The sequence below is a fragment of the Canis aureus genome, chromosome 10 (assembly GCF_053574225.1).
Source record: "Canis aureus isolate CA01 chromosome 10, VMU_Caureus_v.1.0, whole genome shotgun sequence".
In the NCBI taxonomy this organism is placed as follows: Eukaryota; Metazoa; Chordata; class Mammalia; order Carnivora; family Canidae; genus Canis; species Canis aureus.
Genome location: NC_135620.1, coordinates 2,179,159 through 2,205,725, shown reverse-complemented (window position 1 = coordinate 2,205,725; position 26,567 = coordinate 2,179,159). Strand labels below are relative to the sequence as shown.

General features: G+C 39.9%; 1 protein-coding gene across 2 annotated transcripts in view; it reads left to right on the top strand.

Moving 5' to 3' along the window:
* OR2Y1 (olfactory receptor family 2 subfamily Y member 1) overlaps positions 1 to 26,567 on the top strand; it is a 68,114-nt gene that overhangs the window by 25,621 nt on the left and 15,926 nt on the right. The window contains exon 1 of one of the 2 annotated variants that reach the window (XM_077911078.1): positions 15,557 to 15,774. The exons of the other annotated variant lie outside the window; for it this stretch is intronic. Coding sequence (XP_077767204.1) covers positions 15,770 to 15,774 — 5 coding nt within the window. The 5' untranslated portion in view covers positions 15,557 to 15,769. Of the gene's footprint in view, positions 1 to 15,556; positions 15,775 to 26,567 lie in introns of those variants that run through there. 2 annotated transcript variants of the gene reach the window in all.

The window sequence follows — 26,567 nt, the reverse complement described above, 5'->3', positions numbered from 1 at the left end:
CAGTCTTCAAGCCCTGCTAGTTGCAAGGATTCAGGAAATTTAGCCTCTCTTGTTTTCCCCAAACTATGTCTCCTTACTTCCTACCTTCCTCCATGTGTCTTCTTCTCTCCCTGTAGTTATGAAGCTTGTTATGACAGTTTTCTGGTGGAATTATGGGGTATTCCAAATGATTTGATAGTTATCTAGTTGTGTTCATGGGACTGGAAGAGCTGAGTGTCCTCCTATTCTGCTGTCATCTTAGCTACCTCCATATATATTTATTTTGATTTAACTATTAATTTTCACTGCATTTTACCCACTCTTGGTTCATATGTATTACATTATTATCATCTTAAGATATTTCTTTTGGCTAGGGTACATATTTTTTTTTGGAATCCAAAGTCTACTATTTTATTTTTGAGTCTATGGGTCCCCCCGCAGCTTTATTCAGATATAATGTATATAGCGTTGTGCAAGTTTAAGGTGTACAACATGATGATTTGATGCACACATATAATGAAAATGATTACATTAAAGTTAGTTAACACATCTATTACCTTGTAATTTCATTTTTTTTGTGTGTGCTGAGAGCATTTAAGATATACTGTCTTAGCATCTTTCAAATTTATAAGTCAGTATTTTTATCTGCACTCACCATAATGTACCTCAGAACTTACTCATCTTATAACCATGAAGATGTACCCTCTTTTTTTTTAAAAGCTTTTATTTATTTATTCATGAGACACACAGAGAGAGAGAGAGAGAGAGAGAGAGAGAGAGAGAGGCAGAAACACAGGCAGAGGGAGAAGCAGGCTCCATGCAGGGAGCCCGACGTGGCTCTCGATCCCGGGTCTCCAGGATCATGCCCTGGGCTGAAGGTGGCGCTAAACCACTGAGTCACCGGGCTGCCCAAAATGTAGCCTTTGACTAACATTTCCCTATTACTTCCACCTGCCAGCCGCTGGCAGCCACCACTCTATTTTCTTTTTAAAGATTTTATTTATGAGAGAGAGAGAGAGAAAGAGAGAGAGAGAGAGTCAGAGACATAGGCAGAGGGAGAAGCAGGCTCCAGGCAGGAAGCCCAATGTGGGACTCGATCCCAGGACCCTGGGATCATGCCCTGAGCCAAAGGCAGATGCCCAACCACTGAGCAACCCAGGCGTCCCACCACTCTATTTTCTACCTATGACTTTGCTTTGGAAAGAGTCTATATGTAAGTGAGGTAATGCAGTATGTCGTCTTTCTGTCTGACTTATTTCACTTAGTACAATGTCCTCAAGATCCATGCATGTTGTCATCAATGGCAGGTTTTCCCTTTTTGTGTGGCTGAATAATATTCCATCGTATATATGCCATATTTTATTTATCCACTCATCTGTCAGTGGACATTTATGTAGTTTCATGTAGTTTTATTGTAACTAGCGCTGCAGTGAACATGAGAGTACAAATCTCTCTTGGATATAGTGATCTCATTTCTTTTAGACAAATACCCAGAGTTATTTGGTACCCAGAGGTACCAGTATTGCTGGATCACATGATAGTTCTATTTTTTTTTCTTCTTTGAGGAACCCCCATACTCTTTTCCATAGTGGCTGTTGCAACTAGCAATCCCACTAGAAGTGTAGATTGGTTCCCTTTTTACTACATCCTTGCCAACACTTGTGACCCTTTTGAATGTAAGCATGGTCCTGCATATAAAAATCAATCCATGTAAAAACACCACATGAACTTAATGAAGAACAAAAATTACATTAACTCAATTGTTGAAGAAAACATATTTGACAAAATACAAATATTTCATGATAAAAACTCTAAAACTGGGAACAGAAGGAGACTTTTTCAATGTAATAAAGACCATGTATGAAACACAGCATATACAGTGTTCAAAAGAGTGAAGACCTTTCTTCTAGGATCAGGAACAGGCAAAGATGCCCACTCTTGCCACTTTTGTTCAATATAGTCCTGGAGTTCCTGGCAAGAACTATTAGACAAGAAAAAAGTAAAAGGCATACAAATTAGAAAGGAAGAAGTAAAATGATCTCTGCAGATGACATGATCTTGTCTGTAGAAAAGCCTAAAGAATCCACAAATAAACTGTTGGAACTAATGAACAAATTCAGCCAAGTTTCAGGATACAAAACACTCAAAAATCAGTTGTGTTTCTGTATACTAACAATGAGAAATCCAAAGGGAAATAAAATTTTTCACAATAGTATCAAAAAGAATAAAATATTTTGGAATAAGCCAAGGAGGTAAAAGATCTGTAATCTGAGAATTATAAAACATTCTGAAATACACACAAAGAGAAAAGTATTATTCACTGGATTGGAAGATTTACTGTTGTTAAGATGTGCATACTATCTGAAGTGATCTACAGATTCACTGCAATCCCTATCAAATTCCCAATAGTATTTTTTTTGTAGAACTAGAGAAATCCATCCTGAATTTCATATGGAATCTCAAGGGACTATGGATAGCCAAAACAATATTGAAAAAGAAGAAAATAAGAGTCTTCATAATTTATTATTTCAAAACACATTACAAAGTTATGGTAATCAAGACGGTATAGTATTACCATAAAGAGAGATATATAGACCAATGGAATAGGACAAAAAGCCCAGAATTAAAACTTCATGAATATGGTCAAATGATTTTTGACAAGGGTACCAACACCACCCAATCGGGAAAGGACATTCTGTTCAACAGAAGGTGTTGGGAAAACTGGACAGCCACATGCAAAATAATGAAATTGGATCCTTAGCTTACTTCACATATAAATATTAATTCAAAATGAATTAAGGACTTAAATATATGACTCAATACTATAAACCATTTGGAAGAAAACATAAGGGAATAGCTTCATGACATTGGATTTGGTAATGATTTCTTGGATATGACACAAAAACCATAGGCAATAAAGCAAAAATAGAGAAATGAGACTACATCAAAATTTAAAAATTCTGCATGTGAGATAATCAACAGAGTGAAAAGGCAACCTATGGAATGGGAGAAAATATTTGCAAATCATCCATCTGAGAAGGAGTTAAGACACAGACCATATAAAGAACTATAACTCAACCACAATAAACCAAATATCCCATTTAAAAAATGGACAAAGGACTTGAATAGATGTTTCATCAAAAGGTTTATGAAAGATCACCAAGGACATGAAAAGATACTTAATATTAGTAATAATTAGAGAAATGTAAATCAAAACCACAATGAGCTATCACCTCACACTCATTGTGGGAGCACTAAAATATAAAACAAAACAGCTGTTAAGATGTAGAAAAGTTGGGATTGTTGTGCATTGTTTGTGGAATATAAAATGGTGCAGCCTCTATGGGAAACATTGTAGCATTTCCCCGAAAACATTAACAATAGAATTGCTATGTGATCTAGCAATCTCACTGCTGGATATATATCCAAAATAATTGAAATCAGGGAGGAGGGGCAAGATGGCGGAAGAGCAGGGTCCCCAAATCACCTGACCCAACCAAATGACCTAGGAAACCTTCAAATTATCCTGAAAATCTATGAATTCGGCCTGAGATTTAAAGAGAGAACAGCTGGAATGCTACAGTGAGAAGAGTTCGCGCTCCTATCAGGTAGGAAGACGGGGAAAAAGAAATAAAGAAACAAAAGGCCTCCAAGGGGGAGGGGCCCCGCGAGGAGCCGGGCTGAGGCCGGGGCGAGTGTCCCCAGGACAGGAGAGCCCCGTCCCGGAGGAGCAGGAGCTGCACCAACCTTCCCGGGCGGAAAGGGGCTCGCAGGGAGCTAGAGCAGGACCCAGGAGGGCGGGGATGCCCTCGGGCTCCCGGGGACACTAACAGACACCTGCGCCCCGGGAGAGTGCGCCGAGCTCCCTAAGGGCTGCAGCGCGTAGGGCTGGACCCGGAGCAGCTCGGGGGGCTCGGGGGCGGCTCCGCGGAGGGGGCTGCGGGGCGGGAGCGCGAATCCAACAGCTCAGGCCCCGGAGCACAGGGCACCGGGACACAGCCCAGGATCCGGCCTCCCCCGGGACAGGCAGAGGCCGGGAGGTCCCAGGACCGCGAGGACGCTCCTGCCACGAGCTGAGCAGATCAGCGGCCCCACACCGGAGCCTCCAGGCCCTGCAGACCGAGAGCTCCGGAGTTACTGTGGGGGCTGAATCCAGGTTTCCAGAGTGCAGCAACCACTGGGGTTGTTCCTCCAGGGGCCTCACCGGGTAAACAACCCCACTGAGCCCTGCACCAGGCAGGGGCAGAGCAGCTCCCCCAAGTGCTAACACCTGAAAATCAGCACAACAGGCCCCTCCCCCAGAAGACCAGCTAGAAGGACAGGTTCCAGGGGAAGTCAAGGGACTTAAAGTATACAGAATCAGAGGATACTCCCCCGTGTTTTTTTTCTTTTCTTTTTGATTTCTGATCGCTTTCACCACCCTTTTTTTTCACTTTTCTTTCTTTTGCTTTCTTTTTTCTTCTCTTTCTTCCTTTTTTTCTTCCTTTTTTCTTTTTTCAGTTTCTCTTTTCTTTCCTTCTCTCTCTCTTTTTCTCCTTCACCCAATACAACTAGTTTTTGGCCACACTGCACTGAGCAAAATGACTAGAAGGAAAACCTCACCTCAAAAGAAAGAATCAGAAACAGTCCTCTCTCCCACAGAGTTACAAAATCTGGATTACAATTCAGTGTCTGAAAGTCAATTCAGAAGCACTCTTATACAGCTACTAGTGGCTCTAGAAAAAAGCATAAAAGGACTCAAGAGACTTCATGACTGCAGAATTTAGATCCAATCAGGCAGAAATTAAAAATCAATCGAATGAGATGCAATCCAAACTAGAAGTCCTAACGACGAGGGTTAACAAGGTGCAAGAACGAGTGAGTGACATAGAACACAAGTTGATGGCAAAAAGGGAAACTGAGGAAAAAAGAGACAGACAATTAAAAGACCATGAGAATAGATTAAGGGAAATAAACGACAGCCTGAGGAAGAAAAATCTATGTTTAAATGGGGTTCCCGAGGGCGCCAAAAGGGCCAGAGGGCCAGAATATGTATTTGAACAAAGGAAGATTTCCTTTCCTAATCTGGGAAGGGAAACAGGCATTCAGATCCAGGAAATAGAGAGATCCCCCCCTAAAATCAATAAAAACCGTTCAACATCTCGACATCTAATAGTTAAGCTTGCAATTCCAAAGATAAAGAGAAGATCCTTAAAGCAGCAAGAGACAAGAGACAAGAAATCCCTGACTTTTATGGAGAGGAGTATTAGGGTAACAGCAGACCTCTCCACAGAGACCTGGCAGGCCAGAAAGGGCTGGCAGGATATATTCAGGGTCCTAAATGAGAAGAACATGCAACCAAGAATACTTTATCCAGCAAGGCTCTCATTCAAAATGGAAGTAGAGATAAAGAGCTTCCAAGACAGGCAGCAATTAAAAGAATATGTGACCTCCAAACCAGCTCTGCAAGAAATTTTAAGGGGGACTCTTAAAATTCCCCTTTAAGAAGAAGTGCAGTGGAACAATCCACAAAAACAAGGACTGAATAGATATCATGATGACACTAAACTCATATCTGTCAATAGTAACTCTGAACGTGAACGGGCTTAATGACCCCATCAAAAGGCGCAGGGTTTTAGACTGGATAAAAAAGCAGGACCCATCTATTTGCTATCTACAAGAGACTCATTTTATTTTATTTTATTTTATTTTAAATTTTTATTTATTTATGATAGTCATACAGAGAGAGAGAGAGAGGCAGAGACATAGGCAGAAGGAGAGGGAGAAGCAGGCTCCATGCACTGGGAGCCGGACGTGGGATTCGATCCCGGGTCTCCAGGATCGCACCCTGGGCCAAAGGCAGGCGCTAAACCGCTGCGCTACCCAGGGTTCCCAAGAGACTCATTTTAGACAGAAGGACACCTACAACCTGAAAATAAAAGGTTAGAGAACAATTTACCATTCAAATGGTCCTCAAAAGAAAGCAGGGGTAGCCATCCTTATATCAGATAAACTAAAATTTACCCCGAAGACTGTAGTGAGAGATGAAGAGGGACACTATCTCATACTTAAAGGATCTATCCAACAAGAGGACTTAGCAATCCTCAATATATATGCCCCGAATGTGGGAGCTCCCAAATATTTAAACCAATTAATAACCAAAGTGAAGAAATACTTAGATAATTATACACTTATACTTGGTGACTTCAATCTAGCTCTTTCTACCCTCGATAGTTCTAAGCACAACATCTCCAAAGAAACAGAGTTTAAATGATACACTGGACCAGATAGATTTCACAGATGTTTACAGAACTTTACATCGAAAGTCAACTGAATACACATTCTTCTCAAGTGCACATGGAACTTTCTCCAGAATAGACCACATACTGGGTCACAAATCGGGTCTGAACCGATACCGAAAGATTGGGATCGTCCCCTACATATTCTCAAACCATAATGCCTTGAAATTAGAACTAAATCACAACAAGAAGTTTGGAAGGACCTCAAACACGTGGAGGTTAAGGACCATCCTGCTAAAAGATGAAAGGGTCCACCAGGAAATTAAGGAAGAATTAAAAATATTCATGGATACTAATGAGAATGAAGATACAACCATTCAAAATCTTTGGGACGCAGCAAAAGCAGTCCTAAGGGGTAAATACATCACAATACAAGCATCCATTCAAAAACTGGAAAGAACTCAAATACAAAAGCTAACCTTACACATAAAGGAGCTAGAGAAAAAACAGCAGATAGATCCTACACCCAGCAGAAGAAGAGAGTTAATTAAGATTCGAGCAGAACTCAACGAAATCGAGACCAGAAGAACTGTGGAACAGATCAACAGAACCAGGAGTTGGTTCTTTGAAAGAATTAATCAGATAGATAAACCATTAGACAGCCTTATTAAAAAGAAGAGAGAGAAGCCTGAAATTAATAAAATCATGAATGAGAAAGGAGAGATCACTACCAACACCAAGGAAATACAAACGATTTTTAAAACATGTTAAGAACAGCTATATGCCAATAAATTAGGCAATCTAGAAGAAATGGACACATTCCTGGAAAGCCACAAACTACCAAAACTGGAACAGGAAGAAATAGAAAACCTGAACAGGCCAATAGCCAGGGCGGAAATTGCAGCAGTCATAAAAACCTCCCAGGACACAAAAGTCCAGGGGCAGATGGCTTCCCAGGGGAATTCTATCAAATGTTTAAAGAAGAAACCATACCTATTCTACTAAAGCTGTTTGGAAAGACAGAAAGAGATGGAATACTTCCAAACTCATTCCATGAGGCCAGCATCACCTTAATTCCAAAACCAGACAAAGACCACACCAAAAAGGAGAATTAAAGGCCAATATCCCTGATGAACATGGATGCAGAAATTCTCAACAAGATACTAGCCAAGAGGATCCAACAGTACATTAAGAAAATTATTCACCATTACCAAGTAGAATTTATCCCCGGGACACAAGGCTGGTTCAACACTTGTAAAACAATCAATGTGATTCATCATATCAGCAAGAGAAAAAAGAGAAAACCATATGATCCTCTTATTAGATGCAGAGAAAGCATTTGACAAAATACAGCATCCATTCCTGATCAAAACTCTTCAGAGTGTAGAGGGAACATTCCTCGACATCTTAAAAGCCATCTATGAAAAGCCCACAGCAAATATCATTCTCAATGGGGAAGCACTGGGAGCTTTTCCCGTAAGATCAGGAACACGACAGGGATGTCCACTCTCACCACTGCTATTCAACATAGTACCGGAAGTCCTAGCCTCAGCAATCAGACAACAAAAAGACATTAAAGGCATTCAAATTGGCAAAGGAAGTCAAACTCTCCCTCTTCGCTGATGACATGATACTCTACATAGAAAACCCCAAAGCCTCCACCCCAAGATTGCTAGAACTCATACAGCAATTTGGCAGCGTGGCGGGATACAAAATCAATGCTCAGAAATCAATGGCATTTCTATACACTAACAATGAGACTGAAGAAAGAGAAATGAAGGAGTCAATCCCATTTACAATTGCACCCAAAATCAGAAGATACCTAGGAATAAACCTAACATAAGAGGTAAAGGATCTATACCCTCAAAACTATAGAACACTTCTGAAAGAAATTGAGGAAGACACAAAGAGATGGAAAAATATTCCATGCTCGTGGATTGGCAGAATTAATATTGTGAAAATGTCAATGTTACCCAGGGCAATTTACACGTTTAATGCAATCCCTATCAAAATACTATGGACTTTCTTCAGAGAGTTAGAACAAATTATTTTAAGATTTGTGTGGAATCAGAAAGACCCCGAATAGCCAGGGGAATTTTAAAAAAGAAAACCATATCTGGGGGCACCACAATGCGAGATTTCAGGTTGTACTACAAAGCTGTGGTCATCAAGACAGTGTGGTACTGGCACAAAAACAGACACATAGATCAATGGAACAGAATAGAGAACCCAGAAGTGGACCGTCAACTTTATGGTCAACTAATATTCGATAAAGGAGGAAAGACTATCCACTGGAAGAAAGACAGTCTCTTCAATAAATGGTGCTGGGAAAATTGGACATCCACATGCAGAAGAATGAAACTAGACCACTCTCTTTCACCAGACACAAAGATAAACTCAAAATGGATGAAAGATCTAAATGTGAGACAAGATTCCATCAAAATCCTAGAGGAGAACACAGGCAACACCCTTTTTGAACTCAGCCACAGTAACTTCTTGCAAGATACATCCACGAAGGCAAAAGAAACACAAGCAAAAATGAACTCTTGGGATCATCAAGATAAGAATCTTTGCACAGCAAAGGATACAGTCAACAAAACTAAAAGACAACCTACAGAATGGGAGAAGATATTTGCAAATGACGTATCAGATAAAGGGCTAGTTTCCAAGATCTACAAAGAACTTATTAAACTCAACAGCAAAGAAACAAACAATCCAATCATGAAATGGGCAAAAGACATGAAGAGAAATCTCACAGAGGAAGCATAGACATGGCCAACACGCACATGAGAAAATGCTCTGCATCACTTGCCATCAGGGAAATACAAATCAAAACCACAATGAGATACCACCTCACACCAGTGAGAATGGGGAAAATTAACAAGGCAGGAAACCACAAATGTTGGAAAGGATGTGGAGAAAGGGAACCCTCTTGCACTGTTGGTGGGAATGTGAACTGGTGCAGCCACTCTGGAAACTGTGTGGAGGTTCCTCGAAGAGTTAAAAATATACCTGCCCTACGACCCAGCCATTGCACTGTTGGGGATTTACCCCAAAGATTCAGATGTAATGATACGCCGGGACACCTGCACCCCGATGTTTCTAGCAGCAATGTCCACAATAGCCACACTGTGGAAGGAGCTTCGGTGTCCATCGAAAGATGAATGGATAAAGAAGATGTGGTTTATGTATACAATGGAATATTACTCAGGCATTAGAAACGACAAATACCCACCATTTGCTACAACGTGGATGGAACTGGAGGGTATTATGCTGAGTGAAGTAAGTCAGTTGGAGAAGGACAAACAGTGTATGTTCTCATTCATTTGGAGAATATAAATAATAGTGAAAGGGAATATAAGGGAAGGGAGAAGAAATGTGTGGGAAATATCAGAAAGGAGACAGAACATAAAGACTCCTAACTCTGGGAAACGAACTAGGGGTGATGGAGGGGTAGGAGGGCGGGCGGTGAGGATGAATGGGTGACAGGCACTTAGGAGGGCACTTGACGGCATGAGCACTGGGTGTTATTCTGTATGTTGGTAAATTGAACACCAATAAAAAATAAATTTATTATTAAAAAATAATAATAAAAATAAAAAAATAATTGAAATCAGGATCTTGAGATATTTGCATACTATGTTCATTGCAGCATTATTCATGATTAGCTAAGAGGTGGAAGCAGACCAAATATCTATCTTTGGATGAATAGATAAAGATAATGGTATGTACATACAACGTATGTATACCTTGTATAATGTCTAAAAAGGAAAGGAAATTCTGTCATATTCTACTACATGAATGAGCCTTGATCACATTATGCTAAATGAAATAAACCAGGCATAAAAAGACAAATACTGGGGGTGTCTGGTTGGCTGAGTTAGTTTGGGCATCTGGCTCTTGGTTTTGGCTCAGGTCATGATCTTAGGGTTCTGAGATTGAGCCCTGAGCAGGGCTCTGTGCTCAGTGGGCAGCCTACTTAGGGAATCTCTCTCCTTACCCCTTGGCCACTACTCTGGCTCTCTCTGTCTCTCAAAAATAAAATGAATAATTAAAAAAAAAAGACAAATACTGTAAGATTCCACTTACATGATGAAGCTAAAGTAGTCAAACTCATAGAAACAGGAAATAGGATGGTGATTTCCAGGGGATTGTGGGAGGAGAAATGAGTTGTTTAATGGGTATAGGGTTTAGTTTTGTGAGATGAAAAAGTTTTAGAGATTTGTTGCATAACAGTGTGAATATACTTAATAGTCTAGAACTGTACATGTAATAATAGGTAATATGGTGAATTTTATGTTATGTGTTTTTTTTTACCATAATTAATTGAGAAAAACACTACTAAAGCTCACTCAAGAGGAAATAGATAACCTAAATAGCCATAAATTTTAATTTTAAAGAAATTAAAATCCTATGCAGTAAACTTTAGGCACAGGTGGCTTCATTAGGAAATTCTATCAAACATCTGAAGAAGAAATAACACTAGCCATGTACAAACTTTTCCAAAAAATTAAAGAGGAAAGAATACTTTGTAACTCATTTTATGAGGGTGGCATTTCCTTATAAATCAGACTTTACAAGAAAACTCAGACCAGTATCTTTCATTAAGATAGATGAAAAACTCTAAACACAATTTAGCAAACCAAATCCAGTAACATATTAGAAGTGTAATGCAACATGATGATGTGAGGCTTGTCCTAGGAATGCAGGTTTTATTTAAGATTAGATATCCATCAATGTAATTCACCATGTTACTAATCTTTTAAAAATTATGTTAGATGCAGAAAAATCACTTGACAACATCCAACTTCCACTAATGATAAAAACTTTCAGCAAACTACAAATAGAAGGGACCTTCCTCAAGGTGATAAAGGTCATTTACAAAAAAAAAAAATCTTTATATCATATGTGATGGCAAAAGACTGAATACTTTACACCTGAGATCTGGGACAATACATGGAGGTCCATTTTCACCATTTATCTCCAACATTTCTTGTAAATTCAAATTAGTGCAATTAGGCAAGAAAAAGAAAGACATTCAGATTGGAAAAGAAGAAGTAAACTATGTTGACAGAAAACAATTTATATAGAAAACCTAATGGAATCTACAACATAGCTACAGGAGCTGAGTGAGTTTTGGAAGAATACAGAAGCATAATATACAAAAACCAATTGTGTTTCTATATAATAGCAACAAACAATAGGAAATTGAAAACCAAAAATCAATACCATTTATGAAAGTACCAAAAATATGAAATACTTAAGGATAAATAATAAAAGATGTAAAAAGTGTATATATTAAAAATATAGAGAGATTAAATACCCAAATAAGTGGATTAATATACTTTATTCATTAGTTAAGATTTTAATTTTTCTCTAAATTATTCTATAGTTTCAATGCAATTCACAAAAAATTTGAATTTTTTAAGTCATTTTGTCAATTAGAAAATGACTTTATTTTTTATTTTTAAAAAAGATTTTATTTATTTATTCACGAGAGACACACACAGAGAGGCAGAGACACAGGCAGAGGGAGAAGCAGGCTCCATGCAAGGAGCCGAATGTAGGACTCGATCCCAGATCCCAGGGTCATGCCCTGAGCCAAAGGCAGACGCTCAACCACTGAGCCACCCAGGTATCCCTGAAAATGACTTAAACATTTATTTGGAAAGTATAGAAAGGCACAGACCAGAATAGCCAAACAGAATAGCCAAAACATGGGGCACCTGGGTGGGTCAGCTGGTTTAGCATCTGCCTTCAGCTCAGGTCATGATCCTGGGGTCCTGGGATTGAGCTCTGCATTGGGTTCTCTGCTCAGCAGGCTGCCTGCTTCTCCCTCACCCTCTGTTGCTCCCCCTGCTTGTGCTCTCTCTGTCCAATAAATAAGTAAAAAATATATATAAACAATTCTGAAAAAGAACAAAGTCAGTGTTGAGCTGGCGAGACTGGGAACCTCAAAACGGCTGACTCCAGGCCAGCAACCTCCCTATAATGCTGCCTTGCCGCCCACTCCCCATCTTCCCGCCAACGCTGCCTTGCCGCCCTACCTAACTTAGCTAACAAAGACCAGTAACCCTTGCCCTAATCGGAATGCCGCCCTGCCCCCATCTTCCCGCTGAAAACACTTTATAGACCCCCCTGCGGTTTGCCTGGGCGCGACTTCCCCAGCCTGTGACTTCCCGGCTCTCTCGCTCGGAACCTCACCGGAGAGCACGTCCCATTAAAATGCCTGTTTCGACCAACTTTTGCCTGACCTCTCTGTTCCATTTCACTACTGATCGGATTAAATCTGACAGAGAGCTTATATCACCAAATTTCAAGATTTATAAAGCTACAGTAATCAGTGTGGTATTGGCTAAAAAGTGGACATGTAGATGGGTTAGAACAAAATAGCCTAGAAATAGACTTGCACAACAGATGTTTAACAAAGGCGATTCAATGGAGGACAGATAGATTTTTATTGTTCACAAATTGTGCTAGAACACCTGGACACTCATATTTAAAAAATGAACAATGCATACATCACACTTTGCATAAAAAATAACTCACTTAGGGGAAAGGCTCCTAGTGCTTCCCCATTGAGAATGATATTTGCTGTGGGCTTTTCATAGATGGCTTTTAAGATGTCGAGGAATGTTCCCTCTATCCCTACATTTTGAAGAGTTTTGATCAGGAATGGATGCTGTATTTTGTCAAATGCTTTCTCTGCATCCAATGAGAGGATCATATGGTTCTTGGTTTTTCTTTTGCTGATATGATGAATCACATTGATTGTTTTACGGGTGTTGAACCAGCCTTGTGTCCCAGGGATAAATCCTACTTGGTCATGGTGAATAATTTTCTTAATGTACTGTTGGATCCTATTGGCCAGTATCTTGTTGAGAATTTTTGCATCCATGTTCATCAGGGATATTGGTCTGTAATTCTCCTTTTTGGTGGGGTCTTTGTCTGGCTTTGGAATTAAGGTGATGCTGGCTTCATAGAACGAATTTGGAAGTACTCCATCTCTTTCTATCTTTCCAAACAGCTTTAGGAGAATAGGTATGATTTCTTCTTTAAACGTTTGATAAAATTCCCCTGGGAAGCCATCTGGCCCTGGACTCTTGTGTCTTGGGAGGTTTTTGATGACTGCTTCAATTTCCTCCCTGGTTATTGGCCTGTTCAGGTTTTCTATTTCTTCCTGTTCCAGTTTTGGTAGTTTGTGGCTTTTATACACAATAATGTACACAATTATTCAGTTATAAAACTGTTAGACAAAAATGTAAGAAAATTTGTCTAACTTTGGGTTTAGATATGAATTTTTAAATACAGTTAAAGCAAAATCCTTGAAAAAAATAATAAATTGCACTTTATCAAAATTCAATCTTAAAGGGAAGCATGTGATCTCTTGCACTCCACCCCACCTGCAGCCACCTCACCTCACTAGTGAGCAAACACAGCCTGAGAAGAACTTAGGGGCAGAAGAGGGAGGCCCTAAGATTAAATCGTTTTTTTTTTTTTTTAAAGATTTTATTTATTTATTCATGAGAGAGAAAGAGCGAGAGGCAGAGACACAGGCAGAGGGATAAGCAGAGTCCCTATGGGGAGCCTGATGTAGGACTCGATCCCGATCCCGGGTCTCCAGGATCACGCCCTGGGCTGAGGGCGGCGCTAAACCGCTGAGCCACCCCGGCTGCCCCCTAAGATTAAATCTTAATGTCCAAGATATAAAACATCCAAGAAATAAAAATAATTTTAAACTATCTCAATACTAAATAAATTAATAAAAGTCAAGTCAATCCAGAGCTACTACAGAAAACCAGGAGATGAGATTTCACACATATGAACTGAAGACCTTGGAACCCCTGAAAGACTGACATATGTGTAAGGTAACCACATTTGGAGGGGATCAGGAATAAAAAACACACCTAAGTGAATTTAGAAAATGGTTAATATTTTTACTACACACTATAAGGCTAAAGACAAAAAGAACTGTATATAAATACTGTACTTCTCACAGGGATATGGTTTGGAAATACTGTAATAACAAGGTGTATACTAGGCTTGAATAAATAGAGGTGAGTATGTGTACATGGATTCATAGATACATATACATTTCCTAGCTCTGCCTGTTGAGAGGGTATAAAACCAACTCCAATAGCAGTGAGCAGCACATCTACTGACCAGATCTTGATTTCTATATAGCATTCTCCAATAAAAGAAAATGGAGTTTGTTAGAGAAGTGATTGATTCCAGGGATGGAGCAGGGAAATGTACAAGATAAGCCTAAAATATCCTGTGGTGCCAGAAAATAGGTGCTTAAAAAAGGATGGCGGTTTTCTTTATTATCTTCTTTTTTTTTAATTTTTATTTATTTATGATAGTCACAGAGAGAGAGAGAGAGGCAGAGACACAGGCAGAGGGAGAAGCAGGCTCCATGCACCAGGAGCCCGACGTGGGATTCGATCCCGGGTCTCCAGGATCGCGCCCTGGGCCAAAGGCAGGCGCCAAACCACTGCGCCACCCAGGGATCCCTATTATCTTCTTTAAAGATTTATTTGTAGGAGAGGAAGAGAGAGCCAGGGGAGAGGCAGAGAAGGAGGGAGAGAGAGAGAAAGAGGGAGACAGAGAGAGAGAAAGAGAGAGAGATAGAGAATCTCAATTAGATTCCCTGCTGAGTGCAGAGCCCAACACAGGCCTCAATCTCATGACCCTGAGATTATGATCTGAGCTAAAACCAAGAGTCCAATGTTCAATAGACTGAGCCACCCAGATGCCCTAAGGATGGTGATTTTCAGAGGGACACAGAACCGAGTCTGAAGAAGGTCCTAATCACTAAAGGCTAATGGTTCCTATTCCTTATGGAACAATCTGAGCAACAAAATAAGAAATTATAGTATTGTATTATAACTCACATAAAAATAAACATCACCAAATCCACACTGATATTAGTAATTGAATAAATAGATGGAGGGACATGTTCCATAATTCTTTAGTTCAGCTTCCTTATTTTCCATTATTTTATCTTATTTAAAAAAAACCATTTTATTTATACATGAGAGATACAGAGAGAGAGAGACAGAGACATAGGCAGAGGGAGAAGCAGGATCCGTGCAGGGAGCCCAATGTGGGACCAGATCCCAGGACCCTGGGATCATGACCTGACCCCAAGGCAGACACTCAACCACTGAGCCACACAGGTGTCTCTATTGCTTTAAATTCTCTATTAGGCATATTGTTTATACATGTTTCACTTAGATCTCTGGCTTTGTCCTTATCTTGTTCTTTCATTTGGGATGAATTTCTCCATCTTGGCATTTTGTCTTTCAGCCTTCTTTTCTGTGTTAGAAAAGCTCATTATGTTTCCTGCTCCTAGAGTGATGTCTTCATGAAGAAGAGGATATATAGTGCCCAGGTCTTGGCACTTAAGGAAGGGTCTCTGGTGTGTGCTGAGTGCACTCTGCTGTTGTGTTTTGGCTGCTCCATCCTTCAGGCCACTCATCTGCAGAGGATCTCCTTGCCTGAAGTGCACAGTGCTTGGTCCTTGGGCCAGAATTTGCTGAGTTTTTAAACTGCTTTGATCTGCTTGTTCAATGAGGTATGATACTACTTCCACTAGAACTGAAGACCTACAGAACTCTATGGTTGGGAGAGTGGAATGGGGCAGGGTTTTGGCTGGTCTTCCAGGGGAAGGGGTCTTTGTCTCTAGGACTGTCAAGAGCTTGACTGAGAGGGGGAAGTCCCTGCAGAGTGCAAGGGTGTGGGACTTGGCGTAAGCAGGTTAGGCAGCCAGTGTGGGCACTGTTGTGCCCAAGATTGCGAATCTGAGAAACCACCAAGGAGCTGACACCGATGCAAACACACGAGGGTTTCTTTACAAGCTCGAGCCTGGGTCCAAGTATACTCCACACAGCAGAGCAGGGGCTTGGACCCTGAAGTGGGTTACAGCTGGGTTTTTTATGGGCTGGTCTAGGGGATTTTCAGAAGGGGTGGAGGAATTTTTTCCATTCCAATATGGGGGAAAGGGTGGGGGAGTTTCTTAAGATCTGATATGGGATTCCCTGCTGTTTTTGCAGAGGACACTCTGCAGTTTTTCCTGTAAAGTTCAGCTCTTATTCCCAGGGGCCTAAGATGGCTGTACTTGTGCTAATGCTAAACTTGAGGTGGAATGGCCTTAATTTTTCTTGGCCTCCATAGGCACTTCACTGCTAACAGCTGAGAGTTTTGTGTTTTTGCTGAGGTTGGGGTTGGGGAAGGAAATGGTACCAGCTGGCTCCTTTGTCCCTGGAGAGTCATTTTCCCAATTGGTGCCTCTCAGGGATGCACTTTGAGAAAAGCGAATAATCTCTCCTCTGTGTGTGCCAGTTGTTTTTCAGATGGGTGTTTCCACGCTGCCTGCCTCTGGTTGTTTGCCTGCTTTCTCTCTAGGGGCAGCACAGTGGCCTCCAGGCTTTATCCCAGCCAAGCCTGCTGACTTTTAAAATTCCAGGCTTTAGGGACTTGGTGTGGTCAAGAGCCTGAGCTGATCTTCCCGGGGCAGGGCTCGCTGTGTTGAGCCTGAGCCAAGCTTGTCTAAGAAAGGAAAGCCCAGGGCTCTGCTTGGTGTAAGCGTTAGGCAGCCAGTGTTGTGGGGCGTTGTTTCCAGCAGGTGGCTCTGTGTTTATGCTGAGGGGTTGGGGAGGGACGTGGTGCCTGCTGGCTCTTCTGTCGCCTGAGAAGCATCCCTGAAAGCTGCCCCTTACAGAGACATTCGAAGAGTAGGAGCAAACGATCTCCCTTCTGTGTGCCTCAGGCTTTCTTCACATTGCGGTTTCTTGGCTGTCTGCCCACATTGTGTGCCCGCCTACATTCCAGCAGCAGTATAGCTCTTTATAGGGCTCTATTCCAGCAAAGCTAGCTGACCTTTACGACTTGTGTTTAAGTTGTGTTTAAGGCCTGGTTGGTTGCAAGAACTCATGAAAATCGGCTCTTGTTGTTTCCCCAGTCAATGGCTCTGGGGAATTGTCTGTGCATTCCACTGTGTTTTCTCTCTCTGGCTCTCTCCGATTTCTCTGCAACCTTGGTTCTCTCCTCTTTTCAGCACTGGGAATCCATTTCTCCCCCAAACCAAGACTCCACACTTATTAATGTCTTTGTCCCTTTAGTTGAGGAGTTTCTGTCAGTCTTCTGGTTGATTTCTGGGGTATTTAGGATGATTTGATAGTTACCTACTTGTGTTGGAGGGAGGAGAGGAACCTAGGTTCCTGCCCACCCCCTCTCCCCAGCACCTTTCTCTTTTTCTTAGAATTGCTGTGGCTCTTTGCAGTCTTTTGTGTCTCTGATGTGGCGAACAAAGGCAGAAGAAAAATTATTAAATTTCCTTACTATCTACAGCCCATTGAGGAGTCCTTGAAAGAGGCAGAGTGACATTCCTTTAGGGACTCAGCTGCCTCAGTGTTGATACTTTGCTAAGGGGAAAAGGCAAACTTACCCTGACCCCCAGGGTCCTGGACATCTACTTTAACATATAAACATTCCTTTGGAAGCTTCCTTTATTTCTACCCCCCAAGATCCATGTTGGCAATCATCCCCCAAGCATATGACCCACTGACATACATCTGAAAGGTCTCATGACTGTAATAAATGACCTTTCCTAACAATAGCTAGGGCCCTCAGGATCCTGGAGACCTCGTTTCCAAAATACCCAGGAGGCTTACACTATCCCTAAGTTGAAAGGGAAGTTTCCAAGAGGACTTTCATATGCTTAAGAAGACTCACTGGATATTGGTCCAGGCCTAGCTATTGTCAATCTAAGGTTGTTTTTTCCCTCTGGCACAGCAGTTACAAACATTAAGATCCGGAGTTTCCTGGAGAAATGTTATACTTGGCCTGCCTCAAGTATTTGTCAATGGACTGCTGTTTATAAGGAAATTTAATTTTATCTACACTTCTTTCTGCCTTTGTTTCCCACATCAGTTAACATACAGTATTATATTAGTTTCAGGTATATAAAATAGTGATTCAACAATTCTATACATTACTCAGTGCTCATCATGATAAGTGTACTCTCTAATGTTTGGTCCTTTAAATTTTTGATCTCTTTGGTAATGTACTCCTGTTCATTAATTTATTTGAGTTCATTGAACTGTCTTTCTGAGATTTCTTATGGCTCATTCAATTTCTTCTTAAGAGTGATTTTTAGTACTATATCAGATCCCAATATTCTGTGACTTTGAGTTTGGTTGCTGGATAATTTTCATTTTCTTTTTGTGGTATAGTATTACTGTGATTTTTTTCATGGTGTTGGATGAGATAAAGGTGCCTCTGCCAGTATATTTGAAATAGTGAAAAGCTTTACTTAGTGAATAGCTTTACTTAGGTAAAGCCTTGTTTACTTTGTTTTTTTATTTATTCATGGGAGAGAATGAGAGAGAGAGAGAGAGAGAGAGAGAGAGAAAGACAGGGACATAGGCAGAGGGAGAGGGAGAAGCAGGAGCCTGATGTGGGATTCCATCCTCTTCCTCACTCCCCACTACCGGTGGTGGTCCCCGCCCCCGGGGGGAGGGGGGGATCACACCCTGAGCCAAGGCAGTTGCTCCACTGCTGAGCCACCCAGACAGGCATCCCTTAACTTTGATTCTAACAGTTCAAAAGTTTAGCAATTAGAAGCCTTTCTTTTGTTTTCTAGCAGGGGGCACTATACCACAAATTTTTGGTTTATCTTACTTGATCTGCCTTCTAGCTCTATATTTGAGAGCATGTGCTTTCCACCCTCCACCCCCTTGGCCAGAGATGTCACTGGTGCTCTTGTGGTCACTGTTCGTGCCTTCTGAGTGGCAATGGTTGCTGGTTGGGGAAAGGGCAAGGGTCATGGATGCCACTATTCCTGGAGCCTACTGGGGTCCTGGTGACTTCTGTCGCTACTCCTCCAGTTCTGCTGCCTTTGTGAAGTCCATACACCCACCTTCTAGCTATTTTATTTATTTATTTTTAAATTTTAAAATTCAATTTAATTAACATACAGTGTATTATTAGTTTCAGAGATAGTATTTATGATTCATCAGTTGCAAACAACACCCAGTACTCATTACTTCAAGTACCCTCCTTAATGCCCATTAGCCCATTACTCTATTCCCCTCAACCACCAGCCCTACCCCACCTTCTAATGTACAGGTGTATGGATATCTCCAAGATCCTGGCATGTTAGGCAGAGGAACCTTTATTGGGTTGTCTTAGTAGTTGTAAATTCAAGAAGAGAGACACAGGAATCCACAACTCACAGTGCCATGATGCTGAGGTCAATCATCATCCTTGTATTTACTCAAGTGATGGCCCAGAAGCCCCCTTTAAGCACCCAACACTGCTTAAAGCCAATTGGCCAAAATTACTCACATGGCCAAGCTGGCTGCAGAGGGCTTCAGATGTGGTCTCTTGTGGTCCTCCAGGAAGAGGCTCACAGAGGCCAGTGAGTGGTGATCAGAGGTCTGCTGAGGATAAACACTGAGAGTTTTTTTTTTTAAGTTTATTTATTTATGAGAGAGAGAGAGAGAGTGGGGGAGGAGGGCAGATGGAGAGAACCTCAAGCATACTCCCCGCTGAGCATGGAGCCCCCATGCGGGGTTAGATCTCGTGACCTGATTCAAAACCAAGAGTTGGATGCCTAACTGACTGAGCCACCAAAACATCCCTCCTGAGAGTTCTTATTGCTGATGTGGTCAGAAGAGAAAAGCCCTAGTAGGCATATTACCTTACCTTCTGCCTCTTTCTCCAACATGCTTGGGTAAAGGCCAGAATTAGACCTGTAATCAAGATATTACAGAAGTATCATTTCAGGGATGGCAGATTCAAAATTTTTATCTGAAAGGTGTTCAGTTGGCACCAAGCCTACAGGTCTGAGTTGGGACAAAGTGAGTTGCTGAGCCAACGCTAAAGGCATTGTCCACAGGGTGGGACCTTGGTCACAGACCAAGCCGGTTAGGATTCTGGGCACAGCATTCAGAAACCAATTTCTAACAGAGTGGTAAGCTATTGGGTATTAGCAGACACTATGTTGGAGTTAATGGTAGTTATACAAAAAGATGCTGTAAGATAACAGGAAGATGCAAGCTGTGCCCAAAGGGACTGATCAGATACAATGCTATGTCTGGGGGATCAGCAGACCTTTTGCTGGTGGGAAAAAGTGCTGACAAGACATGAGATAATGTGTAAGTTCTACTGTTATAAAATTAGTATGGAAACATAAGTTATCACAAAAATAGAATAGAACTACCCTATGATTCACCATTTATACCACTAGGTATTTACCCAAAAGATACAAAAATTCTGATTCAAAGGGATACATGTACCCTGATGTTTATAACAGCATTATCAGCAATAGCCCAAGTGTCTGTCACCTGCTGAATGGATAAAGAAGGTATATATGCACAGTGGAATATTATTAAGCTATAAAAAAACAATGAAATCTTGCCATTTGCAATGATGTGGATGGAGCTAGAGAGGATTATGCTAAGGGAAATAAATCAATGAAAGAAAGACAAATACCATATGATTTCACTAATGTGGAATTTAAGAAATGTAACAGATGAATGTAAGGGAAAAGGAGACAGAGGCAAATCATAAAGCAGACTCAACTATAGAGAACAAACTGAGGGTTGCTGGAGGGGGAGGTGGGTGGGAGGTTGGGTTAGATGGGTGATATGTATTAAGGAGTGTACTTGTGATAAGCACTGGGTATTTAATGTAAGTGATGAATCACTAAATCCTACACATGAAACTAATATTACACTGTATGTTAACTAACTTGAATTTAAATAAAAACTTGGAAGAAGGGGCAGCCCAAGTGGCTCGGCAGTTTAGCACCACCTTCAGCCCAGGGCGTGATCCTGGAGACCCGGGATCAAGTCCCACATCGGGCTCCCTGCATGGAGCCTGTCTCTCTTTCTCTGTGTCTCTCATGAATAAATAAATAAAATCTTAAAAAAAAACTTGGAAGAAAAGGAAAATTTAAAAATAAAGAAAAACATAAGAAAGACAAAATTCAAGAAAGTGGTTGCTTTGGAGTTGGGGTGGACAGGGGATATGATCAGGAAGGATAATAATGGGGATTTTACAGTCTAAGAAGTTAGATTATGATGTATAGTTGTCTCATTAGTCAGGTTCTCTAGAGAAATAAAACTAATAGGATATTTGTGCATGTATATATATGTACATTCATATATAAAAGGATTTATTATAAGGTATGCATATGATTTTGGAGGCTGAGAAATCCCATGATCTATTGTCTGCAAGCTGGAGACCCAGGAAACCCGTGGCATAGTTTGAAGACCTGAAAGACAGTCAATAATGTAGATGCCAGTCCATGTCTGAAGGCATGAGAATCAGGAGCACTAAGTGCTGCTGATCCTGAAGATTGATGTCTTAGCCCAGTGGTTAGGCAAAGCAAATTCAACCTCTTTTCACCTTTTTGTTTTATTCAGTCCCTCAATATATTGGATAATATCCACCCACATTGGGGATGGCCATCAAGTCTACTCAGCCAACCAATTCAAATACTAATCCCTTCCAGGGATACCTTGATGGACATGCCCAGAAATAATATTTAACCAGATATCTGGTCATCCCTTTGCCCACTCAAGTTGACACATAAAATTAACCATTGCAGGTGTTTATTCCTTATAACTTATGTCCGTCCAGAATATTTTTGATTGATAAACATTAAAACATTCCCTTCAACTTATCTATATTTTCAGAATATTACCACTTTTTTATTAACCCATCTATTTTCATTAATTTTATTGAAATATAGTTGACATGTAGCATGGTGCTTTTTGTGTTTTATCCATCTTATTCTCCTAACAACCCTTTACCATAAGGGTTATTAATATTCTTATTACAAATAAAAATACTAAGGTTCAGAGAGGTAGATGAGTTGAAAAAGACAGCCCATGAAGACCCAGGTCCTTCTTGCAATATCAGATGGTGTGTGAAGAACCTTGGATCTACAATCCCCTGGTTCTATCTCAGATGGGGAGTCTGGGTCTCAAAGAGGGAAAAGCCTCACCTGGAATCCAGGTGCTAAGCTCCCAGTCCATGTTGACCCCAGCCTGAGCATCATGGAATATTCCACCCACACTTCAGTGATGGGGCAGTGTGGCTTTGGCCAAAGGTGGAATCACCTAGGGAGCTGAGGCTACTGGTGAGGGTCCCTGGAGTAAAGGACATAGAAGTGGGGCAGGACTGGTCTTCCAGTGCTGACTCACCATTAGCTCACAACCAGGGTTTGTTTGTTTGTTTGTTTGTTTTTGGTGGAATCTTTGTTGATTGTTTTTTTCTCCATGTAGGAAATTTTATTTTGATGAAGTTGCAATAATTTATTTTTGCTTTTGTTTCCCTTGCCTCAGGAGACATATCTGGAAAGAAATTACTCTAGCTAATGTCAAAGAAGTTATTGCTTGTGTTCTTTTCTAGGATTTTTATGGCTTCATGTCTCACATTTGGGTATTTAATCAATTTAGAATTTATTTTTGTGTATGATGTCAGAAAGTGGTCCAGTTTCATTCTTTCAAATGGTGTTGTTCCACTTTCCCAATACCATTTGTCGAAGAGGCATTTTTCCCCCACTGGATATTCTTTCCTGCTTTGTTGAGGATTAATTGACCATATAGTTGTGGGTTCATTTTTGGGTTTTCTATTCAGTTCCATTGATCTATGTTTCTATTTTTGTGCTGGTACCATACCGTTTTGATCGCTATAGCTTTGTAAGTTACTTGAAGTCTGGATTTGTGATGCCTCTAGCTTTGTTCCCCCCAGCCCCAACATTGCTTTGGCTATTCAGGGTCTTTTAGAGTTCCATACAAATTTTAGGATTGTTTGGTCTAGCCTGTGAAAATTGTTGGTATTTTGATAGGGATTGTATTAACTCTGTAGATTGCTTTGGGCAGTGGAAATTTTAACAGATGCAGAAAAAGCATTTGACAAAGTATGGCTTCCATTCATGATAAAAATCCTCAACAAAGTAAGGCTAAAGGGAACATATTTCAACATAATAAAGGCCATCTATGAAAAGCCCATAGCTAATATCAAACTCAATAGGGAAAAACTGAGAACTTATCCTCTACGGTTAAGAACAAGACAGGGATGTTGACTCTCACCACAAAATTTTTAAATTCTTTTTTTTTTTTTTATGTGTAGGTTTTCCGAATTCTGTACCATTTTGTGTTAGTAAGTAGTACAACTAAGGGGCTTTCTACGGTCAAATACTATTGAGAAGCTTCAAGTAAGACAAAACTGTAGAAGTTTATTTATGAATCAGTTGGGATAACTAAGTTGTTTTTAAGATTACAACAATCATACTAAGGTGTTTTGCAAATGCAGAGAACATGATTTATTTTATTCCCTAAAAATTTGTGTTAATATCCTTTGACCATCATAGTTCAATATGCTTTTGGTAAGCTAGTTAAAACCAGATCAACTGGATTTTCCCATTCCTAGGTTTGAAACTAAGAGTTTTTGTAACAACATGGATGAACCTAGATACTATAAGTGAAATAAGTCAATCAGAAAAAGACAAATACCACGTTATTTCCCTCATATGTGGAATTTAATAAAGAAATGAACAAACAAAAAGAGACAAACAAAAAACCAGACTCTTAAAGTAAGGACCTTCTCTTTAACAAATACTGAACTGAAAATTTGATTTCTGAGGTACCATGGAAATGACAAATATTCTCAATTACACTTTTTACTTAGCTTTTTGGTCTCTTTCCTTAAACATTGCAAAAACTGATTGATTCCTTAGGGGAAATATGAATTACTTTTCAGGGCCATCCTACTCTTTGGAACCTTGTCACTCAAATCTTGGCTTTCTTCAGAGCTTGACCTCCAATTTGTCTCTTTGGTCCCATGAGGTCACCAAACACTCTCCTGGCTTCTCTACTTCTTGGAAGAGGTTTTAAGTACATCCATAGTTTTTGTCTCATGTCAATGGTTGGAATAATTCTCATAGTGAAATTTTTCTTGTAAATTATTATTAGACCATGATCGTACAGTTCTTTCTACTCTATGATCTTCGTTTTTCAAATCCTGGTCATGAACAGTTCCCTCAAATATTTGTTTTGTTTTGCTTAGTTTTTAGCTTTACTTGATTACAGAAGTCTTCTAAAATTACTTTATCATAGCCAGAAGCAGAAGTCTGTATTCATTGTTTCTGACAAACAATTACTTATTCTATTTTAGGTATTTTGTTATATTTCAGTTTTTTTACTTCCTTTCTGACAACATTACCACAAAAATGATTTTCAGTGATGTGATATGCAGGATTTTCCTCTAAAACTGAATAATTTTGGTTTTGGCATAACTCATTGATGCTTATGACCTATGATAATGTCTTATTAATTCATGCTTAATAAATAGATGAGGTTATGTGAACTTTGGCTAATATATTAATGAAAATTTTTAGGAGAATCCAGAGACAAAGTATTCTTTTAGACTAAAAACTATTCTGGATGATGAGTATAGTGTAAATTTCTCAAGAGGCAAAGGGATTTTCTATCTGCCTAATATATTTACTGAACATATTCCAATCCCAGAAACTACCACTGAGCGAAGATCAAACCAAAGCATCCATTTTTAATTTTTAATTTCCCCATGTTTTTCCTGTTTTGGACTACCAACAATCTAACTGATACTCACACGTACAAAATAGCATGGATATAAACATCTCTTGTTGGAAGTAGTTATCTATGAAGTATTATATGCCAGCAGGGAATAATGTTCAATTTATGAGAAGCATAGTTATTTTTGAGTTCCTCTTTGTGTTCTTCATGGTCCAGATCAGTGTCTGTAGGATGATTCTCTTGTATAAATTCTGAAAGAAATTCAAGACATGAGCAAGTACACACAGATATCCTCCTCAAATAAGAAAGCTTCACTAACTATCCTCTGCCTTGTGGCATGTTCTATTTTTATTTCTTTAGACAATTCTTTCTTCATTGAACTCTTGGTATTTACACGAGAATCTTACTTGGAGGACATGAGTGTCTTCTTCTCTGTAGTTACACAATCCTCTGCCCTTTGATTCTAATCCACAGTAACAGCAGAATTCCCAAATTCTGAACTTCTTTTACTAGGATTAAGACCTCTCAGCTTATAAAGTAGTCATGGATGCCCAGACTTTTTGTTGCATCTAAAGATTTCATGAGGAGGTCTTCCATTTCAAGGTGAGAGCCCACTTTGAGAATTTAATGTAGACTGGCTTCTTTTACTTAACAATCTGAACTTAAGCTTCATTCATTTCTTTGCATGGCTTGGTAGCTCTTTAACAAATTGCTGAATAGTATTCCACTGTACAGATACACCACTTTATTTATCATTCACCTATTGAAGGACATCTTGATCACTTCTTGTTTTGGATGGTTGACAATAAAGCTGGTATGAACAATCACATGCAGGTTTTTGTGTGGGTATAAGGTTTGAAATAAGTCAGATAAATACCTAGTAGTGTGATTGCTGGATTATATTGTATGACAATGGCCTTTTACATTTGAAACTGAAAATATTAATTGGCTGAATCCAACTAAATTTTTAAAAACTAGTTATCTGCATAGTGAGTGAATATTACCTCCCTAGTCTCAATCCAGAGGAAGTTATTGTATGGTAATGAAGAGTATGCTATTTTTTATTGGGTAAATTGAAGGATGTAACAGAAAACATTTCAGCCTAGCTTTATTTTATTTTTTGTCCCTCAAATTATGTTGTTTGTGTAAATTCATTGAAAAACTACTGCTATTAATACCATACTTCTTAGTAGTAGTAAAAAAATAACAAGCTATTACAAATAGGGAGTCTACCTCATTTGATTTTTGGTTCTTCCTTTTCTTTTGTTCCCCAACAATATCTAGTTTATTCTTCCTTCTATTCAAACTAATAAAATGCTGGGGACTGTATAAATACCTCTAAGCATTTAATAACATATTTATTAGTCTAGACATTTTTAAACTTCAGCAGAGATGTGGAGAAATGGGTTTTAGTGCCTCAATAAATTCATTCTCCTTGTTACTTGTGCCTTCTCCCCAGGGCTCCTCACTATCTTAAAATAATTGATCACTTAGGGGCTCTTCCTTCAGAGATGCTTTTGCAGAGTAAACAAATGGAGGTTGTAGTGGATTTGAGACATGGGATCATCACGTTTCTCAAAGCTCCCTGGGCACTTACTATAAAAGCTGACTACAACTACAAACTAAGTCTTTTGGACAGGAAGAAAGAACTCCAGCCATCAGGTTAAATCAATGTCTTCTGGGTCTTTGGGCACAATGGACAGGCTTTCAGCTGAGAGATACTAGAAACTGATTTAGCTTATAGAAACCCTAGGTATACTAGATATATATTATTCCTGATCCATTACAGACACCTCCC